The sequence below is a fragment of the Bos mutus genome, chromosome 25, assembly GCF_027580195.1.
Source record: "Bos mutus isolate GX-2022 chromosome 25, NWIPB_WYAK_1.1, whole genome shotgun sequence".
Taxonomy (NCBI): Eukaryota; Metazoa; Chordata; class Mammalia; order Artiodactyla; family Bovidae; genus Bos; species Bos mutus.
This window is the reverse complement of record NC_091641.1, coordinates 6,117,140-6,134,649: the sequence shown is the minus strand read 5'-3', so window position 1 is coordinate 6,134,649 and position 17,510 is coordinate 6,117,140. Positions and strand designations below refer to the sequence as shown.

General features: G+C 64.8%; 1 protein-coding gene across 2 annotated transcripts in view; it reads right to left on the bottom strand.

Annotated features, from left to right (window-relative positions):
* Positions 1 to 3,265: 3,265 nt before the first annotated feature.
* PRKAR1B (protein kinase cAMP-dependent type I regulatory subunit beta) overlaps positions 3,266 to 17,510 on the bottom strand; it is a 75,731-nt gene continuing 61,486 nt past the window's right edge. For both annotated transcript variants that reach the window (XM_070362440.1, XM_070362441.1), the window contains exons 9-11: positions 17,310 to 17,431; positions 4,604 to 4,685; positions 3,266 to 4,450 (exon numbers count right to left, since the gene is read on the bottom strand). In XM_070362440.1, coding sequence (XP_070218541.1) covers positions 4,278 to 4,450; positions 4,604 to 4,685; positions 17,310 to 17,431 — 377 coding nt within the window. In that variant the 3' untranslated portion in view covers positions 3,266 to 4,277. The remainder of the gene's footprint in view (positions 4,451 to 4,603; positions 4,686 to 17,309; positions 17,432 to 17,510) is intronic.

The following is a 17,510-nucleotide window of genomic DNA, read 5'->3' as shown; positions in this document are numbered from 1 at the left end:
GTGAGCGCAGGCTTCTCGCTGTGGGGGCTTCTCTTGCCACAGAGCACAGGCTCTGGGCACACAGGCCTCAGTAGCTGTGGTACACGGGCTTAGCTGCTCCGCGGCATGTGGGGTCTTCCCAGACCAGGGATCGAACCCATGTCCCCTGCGCTGGCAGGCAGATTCCTATCCACTGACCACCAGGGGGGTCCTAGCTCTGTGTCCTTCTTTTCTTGCAGAAACCCAGCCACACGGGCTTGCATCCGCGTCCCCCGCCTCCTCACCAGCACTGGGTGTGGCTGCATTTCCCGCCCCGGCTCCCGGGGTCGCCCCTTCCTCCGCGGTGTGCGTGTCCTCTCCGTGTGTGCTCGCTGCTGAGCTTCATCGTCCCGGTGCAGGCCCCGAGGGGACATTGTCCCCTCCACCTCGTCTCGGGTCCTTCTCCGGGCAGTGTTCTCAACTGTCAGGACTTCCAGCTGGTCCAGCTCTCCTTTCAGGGCTTGTGCGGGACAGGCTGTCTGGCCCACGAGCCCCAGGATGTCTTCTTCTTTCTCCTGCAAGTTTTATGGTTTTAAGTTTGTGTGTGAATCGGTGAGCCATTCTGAGTTCATTTTTGTAGAAAATATGATACTTCGAACAAAGGTTCCGATTTTTTGGCCTGTAGAAGCCAGAGCCTGAATTTCCCCAACCTCCCCTCCAATGATACATACTTTATCCACTTCTATTCATTATTCAAATATTTGCTGCTGCCCACTGGGTGCCCAGTGCCATGGGGTCCTGGGGCCCACAGGTGAGTGTGTGAGACCCCCAGCTGCCCTCCAGAGCCCACTGTCGGGCCTCAACTGGCCACAGCCTGACCCTCCCAGATGCAGCCTCGGGACAGAGTGGGGGTATCCACGTCAGGCCCCAGAGCGGCCAAGGGGAGCGAGCCACCCGGGGGCTGTCCCTCTGGACCTCATCCTGCTGGCCCCTTCTGCCCCGCGCCCCTGGCACCACCCTGGGGAACGCGACGGGGCAGGAACAATCGCCCGGCTTGTAGTCTCAGGCGGACACAAGCCCGCTTTCACAAGCCCACAGCCCCGGGTTTGTGCCGCCTGGCGCCAGAGGGAGCAGGCCCAGTGCCCAGCTGGGGAAGATACTGCTCCGGCCACCCCCACAGTGGGTGGTGGGCAGAGGCATCCTGCAACCGCCCGCCTGGGTGCCTGCGCCCAGGCGGGCAGGCCACACCCCTCTGCGCCCCAGTCCAGGGAGACCCTGGGCCTTAGGAGCACACCCCAAGGCTGGGGAGGAACCTGCCCTCGCGGTGGCAGAGCTCCAGTCCAGCCCCAGCGGGCCTCGTATGACAGTCCTGCAGGTGCTGTAACAAAATGCCCCAAACTCAGCAGCTCAACCGCTACTTAACCCTACAACCCAGAGGTCGGTCTGAAAGGCTCCCGTGACCTGGCTCCTTCCGGAGGCGCTGGGCAGGGTCTGCTTCCTCCTCTCCCAGCTCCTGGAGGCGCCGTGCTCCGTGGCCCATCCTCGTCCTGAGCTGGTGGCTTCTCCATCCCCAACTGCCTCCTCCCCCGTCCTCTCTCTGACCCGGGGCCCCCACCTCCTCCCAGAGAGTCCTTCATGATGACATCGGGCCCCCCAGGCACGGGCAGCTTAGAACCAGGGGACACAACAGAGAACCCTGCTTGTTTTATATCCGTGAACTGCTTAGAACCAGGAGACAGAACAGAGAACCTGCTTGTTTTATATCCGTGAACTGCTTAAACCGGGGGACACAGAGAACCCCGCTTGTTTTATATCCATGAACTGCTTAAACTGGGGGACACAGAACCCCGCCTGTTTTACACGCGTGGCTCACGTGATTGTGTGCGGTGCTTTGCGGTGTGTGGTGGTTTTGATTACTCAGTAGACGGCCTTCAAAGGAAACTGAAGGCTGTGCGCGTTGACCTCACTCCTGCTGCAGAGAAGCCGTGGCCTCTGCCCTCCCTGCGTCCTGGACAGCGCGCCCCAGGCGCTCAGGAGGAGCGGGGGTCTTAGGTGGCTGCTCTCTGTCCTTGGGAAGCACGTGGCAGCAGCAGGACCCCAGAGCAGGACAGCCCCCCGAGCCCCGGGGTCTGGGAGAGCTTCCGGGACCGTGTGGAGTAGGCCCCGAGCTGGCCCTCAGCAAACAGGGCCATCTACGCGCCGTACACAGTGGACGCCTGGCCACTGGACAGACAGGGCTCATGATAGCTCCCCCAGGGCTTGCTGAGCCAAAGCTCCCATCCTGGCTCCAGGGACCACCGCTCACAGCTCTCGAGACAAGGCCCAGGGCAGGTGCCCACAGGCCGCACGCCTGTCCTCGACCCAGAAGCTGCTGCCTAGTCCAGCAGCAGCAACTCTCTGCGGGTCAAGACCCCGCCCCGGCTCAGATTTCATCCTGGAGCTGTGCCCAACTCTCCCGGGGAGCCTGTCTGGGAGGCCCTGGGCAGTGGGCCCTTCGCACCCTCACAGCAGGAGCCTGAAAGCTGGCCTGAGGGCCCTCTGGGAATGGTGCAGCCGAGGTGCACCCCCGCGTGGGAGGGGGGTGGACGGTGGTCTCAAGCTAGCCGTCCTAGGGGAGGCACAGGCCTGCTGCTCCCCGAAGTCTGGACAGGAGGGTCGGGCGGCACATGCTCCCCAGCGTCACCCCCTTCCCGAGCCGCTGCTCAGAAACTTGCCCCCAAGCCGTCAGAGCGCGGTCCCCCAGGGTGGGCCCGGGGCCTGCCTCCTGCCGCATGGCTTCACACCCTGAAAGCTGCCAGCACCCCGCCCCCTGGGGGCCGCAGCCAGCTCGTCAGCTATGACGGTGACAGGCGGCTGAAAGCCCCAGGGACCATCGCCGTCAGTGGGTGAATGGAGACGAGACGTGCTACACGCTCACACGGGCTATGATTCAACCTTAAGAAGGAAGGAAATGCTGACCCGGCTCCACCACGCATGAACCTTGAGGACATAGCCATGAAATGAGCCAGACACGGAAGGACAGACAGTGTCTGACCCCAGTTCTGAGGTCCCCGGAGGAGTCAGGGCCACGGTGACAGAGAGGAGGAGGCTGGGCTGGGGGAGGGGCGTCAACGTCCATGGGGACAGGGTCTCAGTCTGGGAAGGTGAGAACGTTCTTGAGACGGAGGGTGGCGACGGCTGAGCAACTGTACGAATGCGCTTAACGCCCCTGAAGTTACAGATGGTTAAGACGCTAAGTTTTATGACTATTTGACCACAATAGAGACAAACAAAAGGAAGAAAATCTTCTCTAAAAATTTTAGACCAAAACCCGGAGTCAGGAAGATGCATTTCACTGCACATTTAATAGCGCATGCAGCATTCAGAACATCGTGATAAACAGGTGGGGTCCACACATCACAGAAACACTCAGAGGCAAAGGCAGGGGTCCCCTCAGACCGGGCAGCCTCCCTGGGCCGCACGGGCGGGAGCCAAGCGGGGTAACCACGCTGTTTCGCTGGTACTTCAGGTCACTGGGAGTCCCATGCGCACAGGCCCCAGCCGCTCCAGCTCGGCTGAGAGCAGGCCTGGCGGCACTTCCGGGGGGCAGTCAATCGATGGATGACCTAGGTGTGCGGGCCACGGGCTGGCCTGGCGCACGCTCCTGCTTGGGGAGAGGCTCGGATACCTGCCTTCCTAGGGCGATGCTCCCGATAACGGAGGCCTGTCTGCGGGAGGGTGGCTCACAGCTGCATCCAGAGCATGCTCAGAAGGTCCCTGCACTCCCTCCAAGTCTCCAAGAGGCTGCTTTGTGGAACAGTGGGGGCAAAGGGGCTCCTCCTGACCCAGGGGGCAGGGCTCCCGTGCCCAGGGAAGCCCCAGACTCAAACAGCGGGGCCTTCCCTGCTGGGCATCCCAGCCCAGCGAGGCGGCCCCCGCCCTGATGGTCAGGCAAACCGGCCATTGTGCCGGGCTTTCCAGGAAAGGGGAAGTTCACTGCTCCGCACCCTGCCCCAAGGCCAAGCCTGGCTGAAGCCACCAGAGCATCCCCAGCCCTGGCATCTTGGGGCGCCCGGGGGAGGCACACGTCTGAGGGAGGGGCCTGAGCTTTGCAGCCTCAGCTTCCAGCTCCAAGAACAGGGACGTCATCGCCCCAGACCAACTGCAGCCCAGCGGCATCATGTTACCAGGCCTGGGCTGGGGAGCTGCCTGCGTCCCAGGAGATGGGGGAGTGGGGTGGGCTCCCTGAGAGGGGCCGCGAGGGGAGACCAGGCAGGCAGGCGGGCAGAGGGCTGCCTTCCGGGAGGCACCGCGTTTATTCCCGGAGGGCGGGAGGGCGCTCAGACGGTGAGCGAGATGAAGCTGTTGTAGCGCTGGATGTTCCTCTTGAGGATCTCGGAGCAGGGCCCCAGCACACGCTCAAAGCGGGGCCGGTCCAGCTTCACGCACTTGAGGGGCCCCCGCGCCACCACCGTGGCCGCCCGGGGCCGATTCAGGAGAAGCGCGATCTCCCCTGAGGGCGAGGGGCGTCAGGGCTGCGGGCATCGGGGTGCCCTCCCCAGGGGGACGGCGCCCAGGCCTCCCGGGACTCCCACGGCCCCGCCCAGGCCCTGCTGGGGCCCCGCAAGCCAGCCACCCCCCGCCGAGGACAGAGCCCCGCACTCACCAAAGTAGTCAGAGGGCCCAAGGCGCCCGACCTCCACGTACTCCTCGCTGGGGGACCGACGCTGCAGGACGGAAGCCGTGCCCTGCGGAAGCCAAGGGCGCGTGGGGGTCGGCCAGCCAGGGCCCAGCAGGCCAGGGCGGGGGTTCCTGGGCTCACCCCTGAGCGTGCTGTCCACACCCCCCTCCTGCCAGCTCCGCACGCCCCGACCTGGAGCAAGGTGCGGGCGCCGGGAGCCGTGCTCGGCACAGGGCACACCCAGGCCACCCCCAGGGCCGGGCACCGGCAGAATCTAGGGCCATCTCCTGGGCAGCACTCCTCCCAGCCAACCTTGGCCTAAGTCTCAAGGACAGGAGCAGTGTGGCCTGGGGGTCGCACTCCCCCCACTGAGTGATGGGAGCTTCGGCAGCTGCGGCCGCCCCGGGGACTTCCAAAGGCAGAGACCCTGGCCTGTCACCTGGGGTCGGCGGCTGGAGCCTCGCCCAAACTGGTGTCTTCCCCACGCACCTGAGGAGTCAGAGCGAGGCCTCCCCAGCCGCCCCACCGGCCTGCACAGCCTCCAGCAGCTCTGAGCCACACAGACGGGCACTGCGCCCTCTGTATCCATGCTGGCCCCCAGCAGGGCACGTCCGCATCACAGCCGAGCAGCTGGGGCCCCAGGACAGGGTTCCTGTGGCACCGGGGTCCTCTCGTGCCCACCGGGCCCTCGGCTACCCGCTGCTCATGCGTGTCCCCAGTCTGGACAGCCAGTGCCAACACCCCGGCCACACAGACAAGCGCAGTCTGTCTCCCTGTGGACTTGGCTCACCAGGACCCAGAAACATGCGTGCCGGCCCGGCCGAAGCCGGGTTAACGAGTGAACCCCTCTGCCTGGGCTGCGAGAGACACAATCAGAAGACCCTGCCCACGCCCGCCAGGCCTGGGACCTCCGGCCCTGGGCAGCCCCATGCTGGGCCCCCTCCGACCCTAGGGCCTCTCGGCTCCCAGGTGTCTGGGGTGCTTACGACGCTGGTGAACGGACAGAGGGACCTGGAAGCAGCAGGCTTCTCCACCCACCCGGGAGTGCTCCCTGGGCCAGACGGGCTGAGGGGCAGGGCCTGCAGGACACATGGTCTCGCGCTGATGCCACGGAGAGGAGCAGAGACCTGCTCCCCTGGATGGGAGGGCAGTCAGTGCAGGGCTGACAACCCCACAGGGACTGCAGCGACTCTCTGGAGACAATGCTGCATTTAGCTAATTATCATTTACACTCATGCCTTTTCACTTATACAACTTACGTTCCCATTTTAGACAATTTTCCACTTTACAGCTGGATCATTGTCCTCATCAGGACCCCAGGGATGGATCTGAAGTTTCCTGGTTTACTCAAGGCTTAGAGCACCCAGGAGGCTTCAAGCCCCAAACAAGGAAAACCCAACTCAATGTGTCTGAAGGCTACTAAGGGCAACCACTGTCCCCAAACCAGAAGATGCAGGAGGGCTTTCAGGGCTGGCCGACTCAGAGGCCCGCAGGCGTGTGTGCACCTAGGCTTGGCCTTGCCTCCTGTTTGGTGGGCTCAGTCGGACCCTCATGGTGCATCCATGGCTGCCACGGTTCCAGGAGTCGCCAAATGCCTCCCCCATGCCATCCATAAGAAACCCTTCTGGAAGCTCCGGGCACCATCCCCTCACACCTCACTGGTCAGAGCAGGTCATGAGTTCACCTGCAGCCAAAGTGATTGGCTCCCCTCCCCACGTTCTGCCCTGCCCACTCGGGACAGGTGTGAGGTCTGGGGCACAGAAAACAGGGATGGGCTCAGCTTGGCCACCGTTCTGTTTCTCAACCGTCTCCCCCCATGCAGCCCCCCAACCTCGTGTGGACCCCTCCCGGATTCCTGTCTTCTCTGGAACCCGCGAGTCCCCCATGGTCACTACAGCATCTCTCCCGGTCATGCATGGACCAGCCCGTCTTATGTTCCACGTAGGCTGATGAGATGAAATCGGTTTCCACTGGGACAGATGGACAGAGCTTTCCCACCAGGGCCTTGACGTGGAGGCTCAGAAGACTGAGGTCATAACAGACCCTCCATGCTGGACGGTGTGAGCATGGACACACAGGAGGGCCCTCGGAGGAGCCCTGAACGAGCAGGACCGACAGGGGACAGGCCTGCCCCCACCAGGTCCTCACACGTCCGGGCTGCAGGCACGTGGCCACGGACCGCGTGTCCCCGGCGGGGCGTGCGCTGCACCAACTCTCTTCCCACCACCGCAGCCCCGCCTCCACCAGGGAATGTCTGCCACAGGTGCCAGGACGGCTGGGCCACGGGACAGGGCCACACGCCCCAGGGTGCCTGTGACGACCCTGGGTCACTGCTTAACGAGGCAGGGAAGCTCCGCAGCAGCCCCGGGGGTCTCCGTTCCAGCAGCCAAGGCTGACCAGCCGCCACCCCCAGGCCCTGATGCAAAGGCAGGCGGTCCCTGTCCTGGGAAGGCACAACCAGCAAGCCGGGGGCGGGAGCGAGGGAAACGCGCAGATGGACTCGGAAAGGGTGGGGCCTCGGCCAGCAGGGCCCGGCGTTCCCACGACACGGGCCCCGGCGTGCCCAGCACACGCCTGGCTCTTCCCACCCCAGAGAGACCATCGCGGGCCCGGAGCAGCCAGCCTGTCCGAGCTCCTTTCCCAGACGGCAGAGAAGGCAGCACAGACGTCCTCCAGGGACTGAGCACCGGAACTACGGGGGCTGGAAAAACATACTTGCCAGGATCCAGATCATATTCCCCAAACTTCTCACTCATTGATTCTAGCCCAGCTCTAAAAATAAACCAGGTCACATAGGAGTCAGCCCGGGAGGACATACGATAAAAATGTCCCTGCCAGAGCCTGGGGGAGATGGGGTTATTATAAGAGACCCATTTTCCTTAAAACATTTTTCACTTTAAAATTTTTCTACAGAGGCAAAACCCAAATCAACTCTGGTTTCGACAATGGGCACGCATGCCAAGGTTGAGGGGGACGCGCTCGTTGAAGCAGTGCCTCGGGCTTCCCGCTCCCCAAAACTGCCCCCGAGCCCAGCCCAGAGCCCCCAACAGTGCAGGTGATGGCCGTCGGGAGTCGCGGTTCCAGCCATGGGGGCTGCGCCCAGCGAGGCAGGGAGGGCAGCCTCGCCCCCTGAGGGACCCCCAGATCCTGCAGGCCGTCACCCAGGCTTCTGGCTTATGAGTCGGATACTGCTTAAGGACTAAGAAAACTGACGAGCGAGGACCGGCAGACACAGGCACCCCCAGAACTCTGGGGCGACAGAGCAGACGGGTCAGTGCCCGAGGCGCAGCCCCAGGGGGTCAGGGTTAGGGGCTGGGCAGACAGCATCCAGGGAGAGAGACGCCCTCGCCCAGGCTCCCAGCCGCTGGGCACAGACCGGAGTCTGTCACAACCCTCGTGCGCGTCCAGCCCGGCAAGGGAAGGGACACACGCTCCTGTCAGTACACAGGGGTGAACCTGAGCCCCGGCCCGCCTTGCAGCGAGCACGCGGGCTCAGGGCCCGCTGACACCAAGTTCAGGGAGAGGAAACGCTATTTAAACAAAAAGAAAGTGTGAAAGTGTCAGTCGCTCGGTCGCATCTGATTCTTTATGACCCCATGGACTATAGACTGCCAGGCTCCTTTGTCCCTGGGATTCTCCAGGCCAGAACACTGGAGTGGGTGGCCGTTCCCTTCTCCAGGGGATCTTCCCAACCCAGGGATTGAATCGGGGTCTCTTGCATTGCAAGTGGATTCTTTATCCTCTGAGCCACCAGGGAAACGCACTTATTTCAACAAATATATATTTTAAAAGAAACAACGTCACGGCCATAAACTGGAACCAGCATCACTTCCCATAAATTAAAGAGCAACTGAGAAGGAACATGGGGTGTGGGTACAGGGAGGTGTGATGACGTGCCAGCCCCACCTGAAGTGCCCCCGATGCAGCCTGGGCCAGCTCCGCACGGCTCCCGCGGTTCAGGCCTGGCTCCTCCGCGTGCTGGCCGCCGTCTGGGGAGAGCCAGGCACCGCCCAAGCCTCAGTTTCCTCATCTGCAGGACAGGCAGGCTTCCAGCCACTGCCAGACACGGGGAGCCAGGCGCGCAGGCCCAGGGCAGCCTGGCTGAGACTGGGGGGGCAGCCGCCCTCGGGCCGCCCCCCTCCCGGCCAGCGGGCAGCGGCGGGGGTGGGGGATGACACTCCCACGGGCTGATTAGCCCAGGACGGCGCGTCTGTGGGATCGTCCTCAGCCAAAACAGGTATCTGTACGGCCACGGTTTGTGCACGCTGCTTATCTCTGCCCTCCCCCCGGTGCCGGGGAGAAAACGGGACCTTGGGATCCACGTCTATGGTCTGGGAACGCCACTGCCTCAAGGACCAGGAAAGTAGAGCCGGGGATGGCTCACAAGGGGATGTGGTCAGGTCATTTGGAGCCTAGGAGTGCCCACGTAGCTGGCACTGGGAGCTGTCCTCCCCAAGGAAAGGGCGACTGAGGTGCACAGGCTAGGGCCTATACAAGGGGGGCCCCCAGAGGACGAGGCCACTGGGCGATGAATTAGGACCCTCGCAGGGGACACCAGAGCCACCCAAGACGGGGCTGTGCCATCTGGGCGTGAGAGCCCCGCAGACGGTCAGTAGAGGCATGCACGAGCAGCAAGCAGGCACCACACCGGGGGTCCCCACCTCTGAGATTCGGCCATGCGTGGAGCTCCTCGGGATCTACCCAGAGGTGAGGCTTAAGTCATGAGGCCACAAAAATCTGCAGAGATGCTTGGAGCAGCTTCCTTCTTAAGTGTCAAGAGCTGGAAGCAACCAAGATGCCCTTCCGTAGGTGACAGATGCGTAGAGTAGCAAAGGACAGGGGAGCCCGGTGTGCGGCCGTCCGCGGGGTCCAGACTCAGACACAGCTGAGCGACTGAACACCACCGACATCCAGACGGCAGACTGTATTCAGAACTAGAAACGAGAGCCGTCCAGCCCTGAAGAGCCCCGGAGGAGACGCGCATGCGATCACGGGGTGAAAGGCACCGGCAAGAGAGGGCCTCAGACCCCGTGATCTCAGCTACAGGACCACCTGGAAAACGGGAGCCGGGGACGCTGAAGAGCTGGGCGCCGGCATGGGAGCGCCAGGGGGGCAGGGACAGCGTGAGGCCTTTCCCGGCAAGGAGGCCGCTCGTGTGATGCGGTGGCGGCCAATGCAGGCCTGAGTGCCTGGGCTGGGCCGCGGGGCCGCGTGCAGGGAGGCCCATGGCTGGGTAGGGCTGCCTGGTGGGGAGGCCGTGCGGGGCAGACCTCTGTACGTTCCCTCCACTTTGCCGTGAACGGAAGCCACCCTTCAGAGACGCAGAAAGGACACAGCGCAGATGGGAGCCCTCAGGGTGCTGGTGACCGAGCCGGCAGGGAGGACAGTCAGCTGAGTGGGCAGGGCGGGTGGACGCGTGGGCAGACGGCACTCAGCCCAGCGGGCTTCTGGAAAAGCACTCTCCTGGTTCAGCCCAGAAGCGGAGAGTGTCTTCCTGCTGCCTCTGGACTGAGACAGCCGTGCTCCGACACCGACCTCGGGCTCCGCTCTCTCCCCGGACATGAGAGTCTGGCACCGACCGCGGTGGGACCACGCAGATGTGGGCTGCCCTAGGGCACCTCCCCATGGGGCCCCTGCGGCTGAGCCGCGAAGGACATCACCTGGTGGGGGAGGGCCAGGGCGAGCTGTCAGACAGGCCCATGGTGGGGGGCAGTCCAGGACAGGCAGACCCCCAGGCCCACAGGAGGCCCCTCAGGAGCTGGGAGTCCTGGGCGGGACCGCTGTTGTCCAGCTCATAAGAAACCTGGGCATTGGACACAACGTCCCTGCCCTTACAAGGGGTCTCGGGGGGCATCCAAAGCCCTTGTCTGTAGAGCAGGGGTTCCGGCCTGCCCCCAACGCCTGCCAGCCATGGCCTTGGGCCCGAGGTTCCTCTGGACATCCCGCCCACCTTCCCCACTTGGAGGACTTCCACTCACACGTCCGCACACAGCCCACCGAAACCTGGGACCCGGCTCCACCCCGGCCTCCCCATCTCTGCTCGGGACCAGGGCGGGTCTGCAGCAAGGCGTGCTCACGCCTCAGTGAACACCCCGCACACGGCCCAGTGGTGGCCATCGCTCCCGCAAGTCCAGTGAGCCTCGGCCCAGAGCACAGTGGGGGCTTTCAGGGGTCTCCCTAAAAGTTCCCGAGATGACGGTGAACGCAGAGACCCCTCCAGAGGTGGCTTCGAAGTGGCCGCTCAGCAGTCTAGTCAACGTCAGGGACGTTCAAAAAAGTGATTTGCAAAGAGAGGAGCCGTGTCCAACCTCAGGTTTCCATGGCAGTGCCTCCTGGCCGCAGGAGCGGGCTGGAGGGAACCGGCTCTGCCCAGCTGCCCGCAGGCCCCCAAGGCTCTGCCGTGTGGAGTCACCCACAGGGTGGGCTGTGTCAGGACTGAGGACTGAGACCCAGGCCGGGCCCCACCCTGCGCCCAGAGCCTTCCTGGGGGTAAACTGAGTCTCAGGGCTTTGGGCGGTCCATGTTCCTCACAGGGCCCCGCCTGCCAGACCCCTCCCTGGGCAGCCCCCTGGGCTCTGTCCTGCAGACGCTGCTAGGAGCCCCGCAGCTCCCGCTGTCAGCGGGGGCCAAGACCCCTCGGGCCGCCAGGCGCTTCAGGGCTTCGGTGACTAGAGGGTGTCCCAGAGTGGCCGGGCTACCTCGGACGCCACGTTCAGCTGCCGGCCAGGCCCCGGGAGACCCGCTGTGCCTTCTGTCCTCGTGTCCAAGCGGCCCCAGGTTGACGGCCGCATGCCTGCTCTGGCCGCCAGAGAACACACTCCTGGAGCGCTGGGGTCCACTGTCCAAGGGGTTGGCAGGCCCCCAGTCTCAGAGACGGCTGGTGTGACACAGACCCCAGAGACAAGGAGTGCCCACCGCAGAGGCCCCAGGGCCCGCTGAGCCCCGGCGGGCACCCAGCAGGCGTTGGTAATGTCGCGTCCAGTGTGTGCAAGGATCGGTCCTCACGTCTGTGCAGGTGGGGGTCCCTGTCAGCCCCTCACACCTGGGATGCAGCCCCCAAAGCAGCCCACACCCACCCGAAGAGCAGGGGGCAGAAAGAGGCCTGGCGGAAGGTGGGGCTGGGCAGCAGCGGCCCCAGGGGCAGCCTGCACCCGGCACGGCCCCAGGTCCACCCCGAGGGGCAGGGCCCCAACAGTCACACTCCCCGCTCCTTGGGGAGCTGGGGGCCCGGCCTCAAGGTCAGCGGATGTCGGTGTCAACTGCATCAGAGAAACACCTTTGCAGAAACACCTGGAGACCCACGTTGGGCCAGGCCCCTGGGTCCAGCAGCCTGGGTCCTTCCCAGCACATCCACAGGGCAAACGTCCTTTCCTGTCTGGCTGTCTGCTTTGTGGGCCAACGCTGCACTGAATCGTATAAACAAGCAAACAGCCTGCATAAGGAATCTACTCAGACGCTCCAGCACATCCTCCAGAGGAATCAGGGCCCCGGGGGGCTCGGGGCAGCGCAGGGCTGGCGTGGGGAGACACCACGCCCCCTCAGAGGTGGCCGGGGCCACAGGCAGGAAACACGGCGTGAGGCTGCGGACGCTCAGCCCGCTTTTCAGCTCTGAGCCCGTGACGCCTGTGAACCCTGAGGCCCCACCGTGACTTCCCCAGTTTGGTGGATCACAGAACAAAAGCGAAAAATACCCAAGTTGCCAAGGAGACCACTTCAAATACATCGCACAACACCGTGAAAGCCGTGCCTTCCGAGGGGGCTGGGTTACCCTCCGGGGCCAGCACCACCGCGGTTCCTGGGAGTCAGCCCCCCACGCCTCCCCCGACCTCCACCACCCCAGTCAGCAGGGGGGCCCTCAGTCACACAGCCGACCTCCCACAGAGCCCGGAGTCGCTCTCCCAAGGCCCTCTTGGACAGCTTTTGCGCAGGAGGCGTCAGGGCCCCCGGGGATGCCCCTGCCCCACCCCCGCTGCCCGGAACACAGACCACAGCGTGCAGCCAGGTGCGCCCGGAAGACGACCACGGAACTCGGCTCTCACGGCCTCTAATGGAGGCGCCGAGAAGCATCCGGAGCAGCTGAGACGAGCGGTCAGTGCCCACCCGCGTCTGCAGCTGAAGGCCCTGGAGCAGCTGAGACGAGCGGTCAGTGCCCACCCGCGTCTGCAGCTGAAGGGCCTGGAGCAGCTGAGACGAGCGGTCAGTGCCCACCCGCGTCTGCAGCTGAAGGCCCTGGAGCAGCTGAGACGAGCGGTCAGTGCCCACCCGCGTCTGCAGCTGAAGGGCCTGGAGCAGCTGAGACGAGCGGTCAGTGCCCACCCGCGTCTGCAGCTGAAGGGCCTGGAGCAGCTGAGACGAGCGGTCAGTGCCCACCCGCGTCTGCAGCTGAAGGGCCTGGAGCAGCTGAGACGAGCGGTCAGTGCCCACCCGCGTCTGCAGCTGAAGGGCCTGGAGCAGCTGACCGGTCAGTGCCCACCCGCGTCTGCAGCTGAAGGCCCTGGAGCAGCTGAGACGAGCGGTCAGTGCCCACCCGCGTCTGCAGCTGAAGGGCCTGGAGCAGCTGAGACGAGCGGTCAGTGCCCACCCGCGTCTCCAGCTGAAGGGCCTGGAGCAGCTGAGACGAGCGGTCAGTGCCCACCCGCGTCTGCAGCTGAAGGCCCTGGAGCAGCTGAGACGAGCGGTCAGTGCCCACCCGCGTCTCCAGCTGAAGGGCCTGGAGCAGCTGAGACGAGCGGTCAGTGCCCACCCGCGTCTGCAGCTGAAGGCCCTGGAGCAGCTGAGACGAGCGGTCAGTGCCCACCCAGCGTCTGCAGCTGAAGGCCCTGGAGCAGCTGAGACGGCGGTCAGTGCCCACCGCGTCTGCAGCTGAAGGGCCTGGAGCAGCCAGCGGTCAGTGCCCACCCGCGTCTGCAGCTGAAGGGCCTGGAGCAGCTGAGACGGCGGTCAGTGCCCACCCGCATCTGCAGCTGAAGGGCCTGGAGCAGCAGCGGTCAGTGCCCACCCGCGTCTGCAGCTGAAGGGCCTGGAGCAGCTGAGACGAGCGGTCAGTGCCCACCGGCGTCTCCAGCTGAAGGGCCTGGGCAGCTGAGACGAGCGGTCAGTGCCCACCAGCGTCTGCAGCTGAAGGCCCTGGAGCAGCTGAGACGAGCGGTCAGTGCCCACCCGCGTCTGCAGCTGAAGGCCCTGGAGCAGCTGAGACGAGCGGTCAGTGCCCACCCGCGTCTGCAGCTGAAGGCCCTGGAGCAGCTGAGCGAGCGGTCAGTGCCCACCCAGCGTCTGCAGCTGAAGGGCCTGGAGCAGCTGAGACGAGCGGTCAGTGCCCACCCGCGTCTGCAGCTGAAGGGCCTGGAGCAGCTGAGACGGCGGTCAGTGCCCACCCGCGTCTGCAGCTGAAGGGCCTGGAGCAGCTGAGACGGCGGTCAGTGCCCACCGCGTCTGCAGCTGAAGGGCCTGGAGCAGCTGAGACGAGCGGTCAGTGCCCACCAGCGTCTGCAGCTGAAGGGCCTGGAGCAGCTGAGACGAGCGGTCAGTGCCCACCGCGCCTGCAGCTGAAGGGCCTGGAGCAGCTGGGACGAGCGGTCAGTGCCCACCCGCGTCTGCAGCTGAAGGGCCTGGAGCAGCTGAGACGGCGCGTCAGTGCCCACCCGCGTCTGCAGCTGAAGGGCCTGGAGCAGCTGAGACGAGCGGTCAGTGCCCCACAGCGTCTGCAGCTGAAGGGCCTGGAGCAGCTGAGACAGCGGTCAGTGCCCACCCGCGTCTGCAGCTGAAGGGCCTGGAGCAGCTGAGACGAGCGGTCAGTGCCCACCCGCGTCTGCAGCTGAAGGCCCTGGAGCAGCTGAGACGAGCGGTCAGTGCCCACCCGCGTCTGCAGCTGAAGGCCCTGGAGCAGCTGAGACGAGCGGTCAGTGCCCACCCGCGTCTGCAGCTGAAGGCCCTGGAGCAGCTGAGACGAGCGGTCAGTGCCCACCCGCATCTGCAGCTGAAGGGCATCAACCCAAGGGACACCGGGAAACACAGGAAGCAGCGCGCACACTGCTCACACTGCTCATTTGCACACACGTGTGCACACGCACAACCGCACCCCACAGTGAGGGTCCTGTGCAGTGGAGCCTCTGGGGCCCGCCACCTGCTCTCCACGTGTCCTTGGGGAAGGACGGCCCCTCGTGGGCGAGGTCAGACGGCCTGCCCGCGGGGCGCACCCTGGAAGCCCCCGTTGCCACGGGCCCCGTGGCTCCGTGAGGACCCCTCAGCTCCAGCTGTCACAGCTTTGTGGTTTCTCTACCCGTGGCCTTGGACCCGACAGGCAGCCCTTGGCCCCAGAGAATCGCTCTCATCCCCTCAGCCTCAAGACCATAAGAACCACGGCTGCAAACTCAACGGCTTGCGAGTGGGTGCAGAGCCCAGAGCAAAGCAAGGTGGCGGGCGGGGAGCGGGCGCGGCAAGGAGCACAGCACCCAGGCAGGGGCACCGGTCCAGAGCCGGATCCGAGCTCTCACGTGAGACACCTGACTGTGTCGCTCCTCAGTCGCTCGGTCGTGTCTGACTCTGTGACTCCGTGACTGCAGCACGCCAGGCTCGTCTGTCCTTCACTGTCTCTGGGAACTTGCACAAACCCAGCTCCATCAAGTCAGTGATGGCATCCAGCCATCTCATCCTCTGTCGTCCCCTTCTCCTCCTGCCCTCAATCTTTCCCAGCATCAGGGTCTTCTCCAATGAGTCAGCTCTTCGCATCAGGTGGCCAAAGTATTGTAGCTGCAGCATCAGTCCTTCCAACGAACACCCAGGACTGATCTCCTTTAGGATGGACTGGTTGGATCTCCTCACAGTCCAAGGGACTCTCAAGAGTCTTCTCCAACACCACAGTTCAAAAGCATCAATTCGTTGGCACTCAGCCTGATTTTTAAATATTGACAATTTAAATGTTTAAAAAAGGAAGCCCATGGTGCAGGCCAGTGCACACCACGCACTCCTTGGCCATGTTCAGAAACGTGGGCAACTTTCTGCTGGAACATTCTCCAGAAACCACGAGCCAGACCCCCGTGTGTCTGCGGACTTGCAGGAGGATCCAGAGTGGAACAGGGCCCTGCAGGGGCCGCAGCAGCCTGAGTCCTGCGAGGAAGGCCCTGGAAGTGCTCCGAGTGAAGCTGAGGTCTCCAATCGTGGGCTCACCTCTGGCGCCAGCAAGCGGGAGCCTCCTGCGAGGCCACAGCCGGGGCCGGGGCCGACACGCGGGGTGCCACTTCTCGGTCTACGGAGTGGAGACCTCGCTGGCAGGAATCGTATTTTGTTCTGTCTGGGGTTCTTTCCCTTTCTTTCAAGAAACATGATTGTCGAATGAGTCACCCGCCCCAGGACAGGAAGGCTTCCTGTGGACGGCTCCCCGGCCCGGGGGCTCTGGTGTGCCCAACGCGTGGACCAGGAGGCGGCCGGGGCCCCGGTTCCCAAGTGCACACTGTGAAGCTCGTGTCTGCCCCCTCGAGACCCTCCCATGGTGGTTCTCCTGATCCCTCAGCCTTCCGACGGCTCCCGTGGGAGCAGCCAGGCAGGCAGAAGGAAGAACCACAGGCACTCTCCCAGGAGGGGCTTCTGCAGGAGTCCAGGGCAAGCCCCCCAGGACCCCCCTCGGGCGAGCGTGTGGCCCGAGGCACAGAAGGGGACTGCCCGCGGGAGGACACATGCTCACCCACAGCAGCCGGGGAGGCCCCTTCCGCTGTTTCAAACTGAGACGGTGGCTCCAAGTCCAGGGTGCCAGCCCCCTGTCCCCGGGTTGCGCCTTCTCCGCACTGCCCCCAGGCGGGGCCGGCTCTCCCTGGATGGCTCAGGGACCCTTTTTGACCTCCGTGGTGCTGTGAGCTCCGAGGGCAGTGCGCGGGGCTGGAGCACGTGCTTTCCCGGCGGGCGGGCGACACAAACGCTTCCCACCAGGAGGCCCGGCGCAGCAGGAAGGGAGCCAGACACGCATAGTTTTGGGCCTGCGTCACGGGGAGGGCCCCATGGCCAAGCGCCCCCACCCCGTCCACGCCGGGGCGGCTGTGGCTCCTCTCCGGGGACCACGGCCGAGCCCAGCCCCAGGTGGGGGAACGCGCAGCCCCGCAGCTGCCCGTGCCCGTCAGCGGCAGGCTGAGCGTGGCCGCCACGGATTTCGGCGGAGCCAGCTGTCGCCACAGCGGGGGGCTGGGGGGGTGGCAGCGGGCCGGCCGGTGACTCACACGGGCCCAGGTGGGGGAAGGTGGCGCCCACCTCTCACACCAAACTCGACCAGGGACCACGGCCGGTTCACACGGTTGTGAGAAGCCGCGCAGGGAGACCCCCCCTGGGCCCCCAGCTTACACGCTCCCCCCGGGAGGATGCACATGCCCCCCCCAGGTCCTATTTGGGGCAACCCCTCCCCTCCCTCGACCAAGCCTGGCCCTCCAGCTTCACACGCATGGCTGGTGTGTCTGGTCTCTGCAACATCGGCACAGGGTGGGCCCAGGGGCCAGGGGAGACCCCATGGGTCCCAGGGCAAGGACATCGGTCGGGGCCAAGGCCGCTGTCCACACGGCCGATGGAGGCGGCGGGCATGGAGCGCCGGGCCGGGGTGCAGCGGGCCCCAGGGGGGGCACGTGCAGACCAGGCCTCACCCCTGACCCCGCAGCGCCCCCCCTTCTGAGGCCCTCGCATGGAGCCCCCCGCCCGCCTGAGCTGGACTCACCTCCGTGATGATGAAGAAGTCGTCCCCGGGCTCCCCCTGGACCACAATCTTCTCTCCGTCTTCAAACTGCACGGGCTCCAGGGCGTCGGCCACCGTCAGACGCTCCCACTTCTCCAGGGACGCTGAGGGGAGACACGGGGGGTCATGGGAGTCCGTGGGGTCCCAGGGAGCAGCGCCCCTCCCCAGACCACCTCAGGAAAC